At 49.7% G+C, this 10517-nt stretch overlaps 1 protein-coding gene across 1 annotated transcript; it reads left to right on the plus strand.

Annotated features, from left to right (window-relative positions):
• The first annotated feature begins 296 nt into the window (after positions 1–296).
• On the plus strand, positions 297–6156 carry TMEM247 (transmembrane protein 247). Its single transcript, XM_045550617.1, has 4 exons — positions 297–413; positions 1092–1442; positions 4978–5166; positions 6142–6156. Exons 1-4 carry the CDS (start codon positions 297–299, stop codon positions 6154–6156), a joined length of 672 nt encoding a protein of 223 aa, XP_045406573.1.
• The last annotated feature ends 4361 nt before the right edge of the window (positions 6157–10517 follow it).

Consider the following 10517-nt stretch of genomic DNA (forward strand, 5'->3'; position numbering starts at 1 on the left):
TAAAAGAGTAACCCAAGGGAATAGATTTCAGATGGTGGAATTCTGGATTTCAAGTGGCAGAATTTTAGTTTTCAAAGCAGTTCTTAGGGGTTGGAAAGGCCCATTCTGCAGTTCTTAATGGCACCTCAAAGGTGTCACACCCTCTACCAAAGGGGCCCTAGCAACTAGGTAGAATGTGGGTTATTGTGAGGACAGAGGATTGTGATGGTGGCTGAGCTGTGGAATCTGGTGAGGCCAAATGCTAGTGCCTCAAAAGATGTCCTTTGGCCCCAGTTAGCAGCATTGTGGTGATCTGGATGGCAACAGAGGACAGGGAGATGATGGAGGCTCGGGGGGCAGGAGAAAGCTGCCCAACCTTCCCCAAGATGGTGCCTGGGGAATCCATGTCTGAAGGGAAGCCCAGGGCTTCTTTGGTAAGGGGATGTCCCTTCTCACTGCCCCAGTGAGGGAGAGGGAGGTACTCTAGGGACATGTGATTGGAGCTGAGTGCTGAGGTTCCAGAGAGCTGCCAAGAAGAGCAGGTGACATGTACCCCATTCCCATCACTGGTACCCAGCTGTCATCAAGGACCAGGTAGCCCCTCATAACATGGTGAAGTCACTTGAAGCGGGCTTTGATCTCCTCCATCTGCCACCCCATGTGGGGCCCTTTCTTGCTCTGTGGATGGGACCTGGCTCCCCCTGTGGCCCTCTTGCTGGTCCCCATGTTTAGACTCTCTCAGTGCAGACCTGGGGATTCCTTCTCCCTCTGTGGCCCCCAGAAGACCCAGTGTCTAACCGGTCTCAAAGGTGGGGGTGGGGGTGGTGATTTGACAATCTCTGGGAGGACAGACATCCCTCTCAACTCCCGATGCCTCCGCTTGCAACTTTCAGGCACCCTTAATATTAGTTTGCCCTCTCCTAACTCTCAGGTCATGACAGCTCCGGATAAGTGTGCTTCTAGTGAGAACTCAGTCTAGATCTTTACAGTCAGGACACTCTTTCAAACACCCCAGTCATTGTGGCCTGGGGCTGTGGGAGTGCCAAGGGGTGACAGACAGCGAGATTCTGAGGCCTCACTGTCCCCCCTCCCCTTTCCTGTCCCAGCCCCAGGAGGCACAGTCCCCGAAGCCAGATTCCTCCTATGACTACTTGGAGGAGACGGAAACTTGTGAGGACGGACGAGGCTACCCAGGGCCACCTAAGTCGCTGTCCCCCAAGACCGGCCCCGCCACCAAGGGCCAGGCAGGCGATGGACCCGAACCCCCAGAGGGGCTTCTGGCCGCGGGGACGGAGCACAACGCCAACGCCACCGCCACCGAGATGGAGCTGGAGAAGATGCGCATGGAGTTCGAGCTCACGCGGCTCAAGTACCTGCACGAGGAGAACGAGCGGCAGCGGCAGCACGAGGAGGTGATGGAGCAGCTGCAGCAGCAGGCATCGCCCCCACGGGCGTCACCCCTGGTAGGTGACCTGGTAGGTGACAGGAAGGACAGCGCTGGGCAAGCCCCGGTGAGGGAGGCACAGGCGAGAAGCCGCCCTTCCCTGCTGCACCGCAGTAATCCGCCCTGCAGATGCCATCTCGGATCTCGGTGCAAGGGGCTGAGCGTCCACACAGGCCGCCTCTGCCTTGGGTCACAGGGCTGCTCCTGGCCTTAGAGACCGCCGCCCCACACCGGACGGCTCTGTTTCCCAGAGCTTCCTCCGTGAGCTGAGATCTGACTCGCTAGGGAGAGCTGAGGCGAGGAGGGGCCCCAGCACCACATCGCCCACCCAATGGCCATTTTGATAGCTTGAGGGAAAATTAAGGGGAAAGTCTTCAACATTTCCTCTATGACCACTTTCAATTCCTCTCTGCATTTTCTTTTTCTCAGGAGACAGGGTCTCATTCTGTCACCCACCCTGGAGTGCACTGGTGAGACCATAGCTCACTGCAGCCTCCAACTCCTGGGCTCAAGGGATCCTCCTGCCTCACCCTCCCAAGTAGCTAGAGGTACAGGAGTTCACTACCACGCCTAGCTTAATTTTTATTCTTCTGTAGAGACCCAGGTCTCATTATGCTGCCCAGGCTGGCCTCCAACTCCTGGGCTCAAGCAATCCTTCCACCTTAGCCTCCCGAGTTGCTGGGATTACAGGCGTGAGCCACGCCCCGGGCTCTGCATCTCTCAAATGGTGATGCCGGAGACTACACCTCAAATCCCACTGCAGAGGCTATTCACGGCCTCTACAGCACACTACAGCCTTGAATTCCTGGCCTCAAGCAATCCTCCCGCCTCCACCTCCTGAGTAGCTGGGACTACAGGTGCATGCCACCAGGCCCAGCTTTCGCCAGTGGATTCTGATGGAACCATCACCTTCCCCACCAGGCCCACATTTGCTCTGCTGTGTCACACTGCCTTGTAGTCAACTGTAAGAGCTGAGCCATCTTTTCACAAGAAATGTACCACTCTTTCCAGATCTGTACTAAATGGGGATAAGAATGTTTATTTGAGATTAAATGGGATGTGCAGAGCTCAGCACAGTGGCTAGGCCATCATAAACACTCAGTAGTGGAAGATGTCATTGTCAAAGCAGTGTTGCCTAGGCTTTAAAGTCAGACAGTCTTGGGTGAAAAATCCAGTTCTACCATCTATAAGCTTTGCAATGTTGAGCAAGTTACTTTCTTGCTCTTTGAGCTCTGGGATTTGCTCACCGATGAGGCTGTACCTTCCTCATAGGGTTGTTGTAAGGATTAAATGAGAGAATGCATGCAAGGCACTTTGCAATGAGCCCAGCACATTAGGTAAGTACTCAATAAGTGCTAGCTATTACCATTTTTATGTACTCATGCAATTCACTTCTTGACCCAAATGCAGCAACTTACATTTATCACTTTTCAGTTTTATTAGGATGTAATGTATTAGCTATGCTTCCCAGCTCTGAGTCATCCTCAATTCTGAGAAGCTTGCCTTCTGTCTCTATCCAAGTCACTGCTGTAATTGTTGAGGAGGATATGACCTAAAATAAATACCACTAACAGATCTCCCTACAGGTTAGCAATGTTCCATTAATCAGTACCCTTAAGTTACATTTTATCCAGCTCACATTTCTCCACCTTATCCAAAAACCTGTTCTGAGGCACACTGTCAATAGTTTCCTAGAATTAAAATATTATATTACCTATAGCATTTTCCCAATTGACTGGTCAATTTTTTTTTTAAAGAAAATGGGATAGGTTTTACATGATTTGTTCTTAATGAATACATGTTGGCTTCATAATTTTTTTTCTTGCTCACAAAATCCCTGATTATACACTAAATGATTTCACTGAGCCCAGTCAAGCTTATTGAACTGAGATTACCAGGATCTTTTCCCCCTTCTTTTTGAAAATCTAGAAAATATGTCCCTGTATCTACAATTCTGGCAAAATATTTCCTAATATTTTTGAATTCTCCTAAGTTCCATTGCCAAACTTGCATTTTTTTCTTAGTATCCTAGGATAAAACTTGTCACGAGTTAGAGCCTGAAACTACTTAAAGCAGATATGGTTTTGCACTTTGCCTTTGGTCTGTGTCTCCTCTAACCATATTTATTTCCCAATTTTTAGACTGAAAAATCTCTCTCCTTGCTGGATGAGATGGAAATCCTTGGTGTATAGTTCTATCTGTCTCTTTCTTCTGCACAAAAGTTAGACCATTGAAAGTATTTTGAAAAGTCTAAAGGGTTCAAAAAAGCATGTTTTGTGATCAGAATCATAATGATATTCCACCAGCATTTTCAGACTGAAAACACACGCAGACTGCAGGAAGGTGGCAGAGTGCATGGGTCCAGAGCCACACTGAGCTTGCAGAGAACCGCTGGGTTGGTCCAGCCCTCCACTCTGGTCTTCAGCTTTCCTCACTATTGATTTTAAAGGCAGCATCACTAGAATCACTTTCTGCCCTCTAGGTTGTATTTAGTTGCCCTCACGTTGTGTGTAGCTGTTTCAATAATGATGTATCCCATCCCCAGCCTTCGGTAATAGTTTACAAAAGTGTTTCACGCTTTGTGCATTTACTAAAAGGTGAGGATTTGACTCGATTGTGAAGCTCCCCCTCTTCTCTTTTTCTGGATGGGTAGTTGGATAGATGGATAGGCAGACAGATTTTCATTGTATTGAAAATACTACTTTGAGTGTGTTTCTAGCTAGTTTAGGGCACCTCAGTCCCTGGCACCTGGCTGTTTTCAAAAATTGTGGCATGATTTTTAAAAATACTTTAAAGAATAACCCATGGGTAATGACTACTTAACTACGGATCAAAATCATCATATCAGTTTTTGCCTTATTTATACATTGATGCTTTCTACAGTTAAAATAGGATCTGTCAGATGCAAATTATATAGATTCCAGAAAAGAGCAGTTCACAGGCAGAATCAGCCAGACAACTCCAGCTGCTTTTCCACAGCCCAATACTATGAGGGAGGTCCTAACACCCATCTCTCAGCACCTGTCTCCAAGAGAGACCAAACCCTGGACTGAAGGACCAGGGACTGACCCAGGTGATGTATGCCATGACCCAGGGAGTCATTTGCATCCCAGGGAAATCCTCTGATCATGCCATTTGTCTAGAAAACCAGGTTGTGTGTCAGGGCAAACTGTCCAAAACACACTCCCAAGACCAGGCATCCAGATCTGGGGAGCCTGGAATGGGAGAGAGATTGCCCACATGTGTAACTCCAATGGACAGTATAGAACATGATGAGAAAGAAAGGCATTGGCTTTGTGCCCCAGTCAGGAGGAAGAGCAGCAGGTTCAAAAAGTTAAAAATAATGAGTTCCCTCTGTGTGCCAGTTACCTTACTAAGAATTTTCCATTTTCTGTCTCACTCTCCTTCCTTGTGAGCTTGTGAAGTGGGCACCATTACCCTTTCCTTATGTGAGGATAAGAACCTGCCCAAGGTCACATTCAGGCAGGGACCAAGCAAGACTGAACCCAGATCTGCCTGGTGCCACCAGCTCCACCATCTTCTCTCCCCCACAGTTCTCGGGAGGCTTCCAGGACCTCATGCTGCCCCAGAACCAGTTTGCCATGTTCCTGTGCTGTTTCATCTTTATTCACATAATCTATGTCACCAAGGAGACGGTCTTCTTTCTCTTCTCCAAGCACTACCTGTTCTGTATTGCAGCCATTTTGCTCTGTTTGATTAAAACTTTCTGGTCATACTTCCAAGTGCCTTTGCTCTCTCCATCACTGGGACCCTGCCCCCACCACCCCCCCATGCCAGAGTAATATCAGGACATGATCCAAGTTGTCCCCCAGCCTCCCTGGCACCGTCTCCCCTCACATTGTGCCTCCCTGCAATGAGGGTGTCAGCCTCCATGCTCTTAGGGTGTCAGCCACTCACACCCGAGTAAGAAGAAACATGTTTGGGCCCCTTGTACAGCCTGAGTTCTCACTGTGGATGACCAGACTTTATGCCCTGAGAGAAGGATTCCAGAAGTTAGTGGATTAGGGAGGTGTCTATGGAGAAGGAGGAGTTTGGAAACCCTTTCCAGAATCGCACCGTGACCACCACATCTATTCACATTCCTAGATCTTCTCTGAGGTGGGGGAAGCCTGCAGTAGGCCCATGAGTAGTCCCAGACTGAAAAAAGATGTCCATGTTCCAATCCCCAGAATCATGTACATGTTACCTTATATGGCAAAGACACTGAGATGTGATTAAGTCAAGGACCTGAGTGGGGAGATGACCCTGGATTTTCCAGGTGGGCCCAATGTAATCACAGGGTACTTATAAAAGGGAGGCAGGAAAGAGAAAGGGAGGAGACGTGACCATGAAGCAGAGGCCAGAGTGACTGGAGCTACAAGTCCAGGCCTGTGGGCAGCCTCCAGCAGCTAGAAAAGGCAGGAATCTGGATCCTCTCCTAGAGCCCCCAGAGGGAACCTAGCCCTGCCAACCCACTTTAGACATCTCACCTTCAACAGTATAAGAGAATAAATCTGTGTTGTTTTAAGCCACTAAGTGTGTGGAAATTTGTATAGCAGCAACAGGAAACTGATACAGGAGCCAAGACTCCTGAGCTCTTTCCAGCTGTGCCAACATGTTAGGACATCATCACAGGGCCATTGGCAAGGTTCCGTTTAGCACTGGGCCTGAGCGAAACTGAACACAGCCGGTCATGCAGGCTCAGGGTCTGCCTTCAGGTAATAAGTGATTGAGAAGGAGAGATACTGAAGCTCCAGGGAGCCAGGCAGGCCTCAGAATCTAGTGGACAAAGGGCACCCCCTGTCACTGAGCAGTGAGTGCATCCTTTGGGTGAGGCAGGTGGCAAAATAAGGACATCCTCCTAAGGATCACAGGGAAGGAGGAACTAAACATCTAATTGAGCCTAGAAGAAGTCATCAATACTATCCTACTGGAAAAGTGGGAAGAGAAAAAAATCGGCATTGCACCCACTCACCAGCCCAAGCACAGACTCCCAAAAATACAGAAAAGCTAACTCAGAAACAAATATGCCAACTTGCACACAGAGACACAAAGCAAATAAACAGTTGTCCACAATCGAGATGTTCGCCGCCTAGCAAATAAGCATGCAGCACCAGCAGCCAAAAGGAGCCCACTTTGAACACTAGAGGGCTCACGAGCCGGCACAAATAAAGCTGCCCAGCGTGCACGTAACAAAGAAAGGAGTTCAACTCCCCCAGGCACCAGCTCCCCAACCCTTTCTCCTACACACACACTCCGGCCCCCCACCCCCAGCCCAGCCCAGCCGAGCAAGGACGGCTGGCTATGCCATAGGAGACTTGACTCCAGTGAGAATGCACCAGTCAGCACGAGGCTAGCTGTGCACAGCTGTGCAATCAATCAAGGCTTTATTGACCCTTCCTCTTCCCCCTGCATAGGGCTCTGCCTTAAGCGGGACAAGAGAGAGTTTCTGTCTCGCTGGACTCTCTGAGTGATGCTCAGTGAAACCACATGGAAAAAACACTGCCTTGGGACTTCAGTGTCAGCACACATTATCATGCCATTTAAGTCCATGGTGACTTCTCATTTTCCACCCAATTCAATACATCCATCCCCATTTACAGCTGCGTGTGGCAGGTACTTAACTAGGAGGTGATAAAACTGTCATTTCTCATTAAACATTCAACGATGGGACTTTGTGCTATCTATGGTCACTTCTCACAATCATTTTGTTTGATCTGGGTTTCTGGCATGGTGTTGAGGTAAGAAAAAGATGGAGATCATGATAGCAAAAAGTTTAAGGCCCATCTATTTATTATATCTTGTTATAACAGGCAGAATTGGGAGTCTGTGAAAAATACCAAGTGCTATAAGGTCAATTAGCCCATCCTCCTGTGGCCAGGTAAAAATGGGACTTAAATACATTCATCTTCCTTAAAAATCTTCTGAGAAAGACTTTGTTAACTCTTTGGAGCAGTTAAGTTAGCTTCTTATCTCACACCCTTAGCCTTGGGCATTAAGTCTCTGCCTCTATGCCTCCTATTATGTTTGAAGACTGAAGCCAGCTGCCCAAGTGCTCTCTAGGAAAATGAGAGCAACCCGATGATCACTCCTCAAACTTAGAACAGGTCTCCTGGTTCAATGCAAAACAGAAAATCAGAAGCAAGAGAGATACAAAGGATAGGAAAAAGGCACAGTGAAGCAGTTACCAACGAGACAAAAGCCAACAACCCAACATACAAGTACCTCTTCAGCACCAACGCCAAGGTGCCAGGCCCCGTACTAAATGCTTATAGAGGCTGTCTTCACCAAAACCCTGGCAGGTAGAAATGTATATTATTCCCATGTCACAAATGAGGATACCGAGGTTCAAAGAAGTCAAATGACTTACCCAAGATCATCCCGGAGCACAGGCTCTTTCCATGTTACCATGCTCCGAAGATCCTGCCTTGGAGGATTCTCCCAACTTTGCTGGTGAGATGAGTTGAGCACACCTGAAAATGTAAAGAAGCTATCAGCATATAGACCTCATTGCAAAGCAGATGGAAGGAGGAGAGCTTTCTGTAGCCCGGGGTGATAGGGGAAGGCTTCTTGAAGGAGCAGCCTGCAAGGGTGGGTAAGCCTGGAACAGGTGCACACGAGGAGGGTAACTCACACAAGCAAAGGTCAAGGTGGTAGTGCATAGTCTGTGTTCAGGAAAGAAGGGTCACTCTGGCTCCCGTGAATGGTATAAAGGGCAACACGCCTGGAAAATTGGTTTGGGGCCAAGTTTTATAGAGTCTTGGTCTGAAGAATACAAACTTAATCCCTTGGGAAATAGGGACTAGCTAAAGATTGTAGAGTGCGATAGTAAACAAAAACAAAAAAAACGGAATAAAGGACTCCTTTCCCTTCTACCTTCTGGGGACCATGTTCTTGCTTTGACCTAGCTATTTCCAATCCAGAAACATTCTTTCTGGGGTCCTGAGTTTGAGGATTACGTTCAGCTGTAAAAGAAACCCAGCCACAGTGGCCTAACCAAGTGGAGGTTTATGTCTCTCACACAGCGGGAAGTCCCAGGTAGTCAGTCCATGGCTGGTGACACTGCTCTAGGAAGTCGTCAAGGACCCAGCCCGTCCTGAGCACACAGGTCTTACCTCATCCCACGGCTTCCAGCCTCATGATCTCCTGGTGGCTGACACAGCTCCTGATACCAGGCCCCCAACTCCAGGCCGGAGGGCGAGGAGGAAAAAAGGAGCTGCCTTTTAAAAGCTCTCCAGGAAGCCCCACCCGCGGACTTCTGCTTACATCTCATTGGTCGGACTAGGGCCTGTGGCCGCTTCCAGCTGTAGCGTGTCTGAGGTGGTTGAACAAAATTAGGATTCTGATAGGATGAGGGGAGGGGAGATGCTGAATCAGCACCGTGTCCACCACCCCTACTTTCTAAGGCCCAGTGCTCGTTCTCTTCCCGAGCTGCCGAGCCAGAGAGCCTCGGTGGGGTTGGAGCCATCAGGTATAGCACAGCTGTAACCAATCCGGGCTTGGCCCCGCTGCTCTCTGCCTTAAGGAAGAGTGCCACACGCCACAGCAGAAGGCCATGGCTTTCCCTGGACACATGCCTGGAGCAGCTCTGCCTTCATCCTCCTGCCCTCTGGCTGCAGCCCCATGACCTTCCACAAGCAGGACAGCTGACTTAGGAGGGCACATCTCTCTGTGCTGGGTGCCCTCGGCAAAGCTGCAAGAGGAGGCAGGTGTGACTCTAGGGTCCCTCCCTCTCCTCATCCCAGATCCCACAAAACAGCCCACTGCCCCCATTAAATAATGAATGAACGTATATTAGCAAGATTTCCCCACAGCTACCCACAGGAGCCAGATCAAAAAAGGGATAGAGGCAGACACAGGCCTAGGGGGATTCTGGAACTTTCTGGTGAATCCTAGAGTGCAGGGCAAAGTCATTTGGTTCCCCGGAAGCCCAGCGCAAGGACTGGGGAAAGAGCCCCGAGGGAGAAGGGGTGGGTGTGCTGCCCCCAGGCTCAGCTTCCTGATGTGGCACCTCCAGCTCCTGCCACCCCGGCCACACCAGGTATTGCTGGAGCCTCCCCAGGGCTTCTAAGGGCGACACACTCGGTTGTGACAAACGTCCACTCAGCTTCTGCCCAAATAATGAACCACTAAGAGTAAAGTTTCAGGCAGGCTTAGGAAGCATCTTTCCTGTTCCCCAGATGGAATCTCATAGTTTGCAACCCTGAGCCCGAGGACAGGACTAGAGTCGCAGAGACTGCTAAAATCCACAGGAGGGAAGGGGCACAGGCTTGGTTCCAAAGGCCACTTCCCTGCCCTGTCTGTTTGTAATCCTAGTTTAGCAGGTGACTGTAAGCAAGCTGGTTAAGCTTTCTAGGCTTCGTTTGGGTGACCTCTAAATTATCCAGACTCTAGCTCAGTGCAAAAAACCAAAACAACAACAGCAACAACAACAAAAACCCACAGCCGACGGTCTGATTTCAGAAAATTTGATTGAATTGATCTGAGATGGTGTCCGCAGATGATTTACTAGTCTTAAAAATGCCCCAGTCGATTCTAATATGTAGCCAGGGTGGAAAACCTGGATCCTTTGTCCTCAGTATGCGATCTGTGGACCAGCAGCATTGGCATCGCCTGGAAAGCCTCTTAGGAAGGCAGCACCCCAGGCCCCAGCCCAGACTTGGAAATCGGGTGCATTTTGACAATATCCCCTAGCGATTCACGCACCTCAGAGCCTGGGCAGGCTGTTTTAGGTGATGAGACTCAGTTCATCCTATCCTCTGTGGGGAGACGCTGCTCTTGGCCTGGAGGGTCTTGAGGAGGAGGGGGAAGGGGGCAAGGTAGAGAGGGAGAACAACCGAGTGTGTCGCCCTTAGAAGCGCTGGGGAGGCTCCAGCAATACCTGGTGTGGCCGGGGTGGCAGGAGCTGGAGGTGCCACATCAGGAAGCTGAACCTGGGGGCAGCACACCCGCCCCTCCTCCCTCAGGGCTCTTTCCCTTGTCCTTGAGCTGGGCTTCTGGGGAACCAAATGACTTCACCCTGCACTCCAGGACTCACCAGAAAGTTCCGGAATCCCCCCAGGCCTGTGTCTGACTCTGTCCCTTTTTTGATCTG

This window comes from Lemur catta, chromosome 4, assembly GCF_020740605.2.
Source record: "Lemur catta isolate mLemCat1 chromosome 4, mLemCat1.pri, whole genome shotgun sequence".
NCBI lineage: Eukaryota > Metazoa > Chordata > Mammalia > Primates > Lemuridae > Lemur > Lemur catta.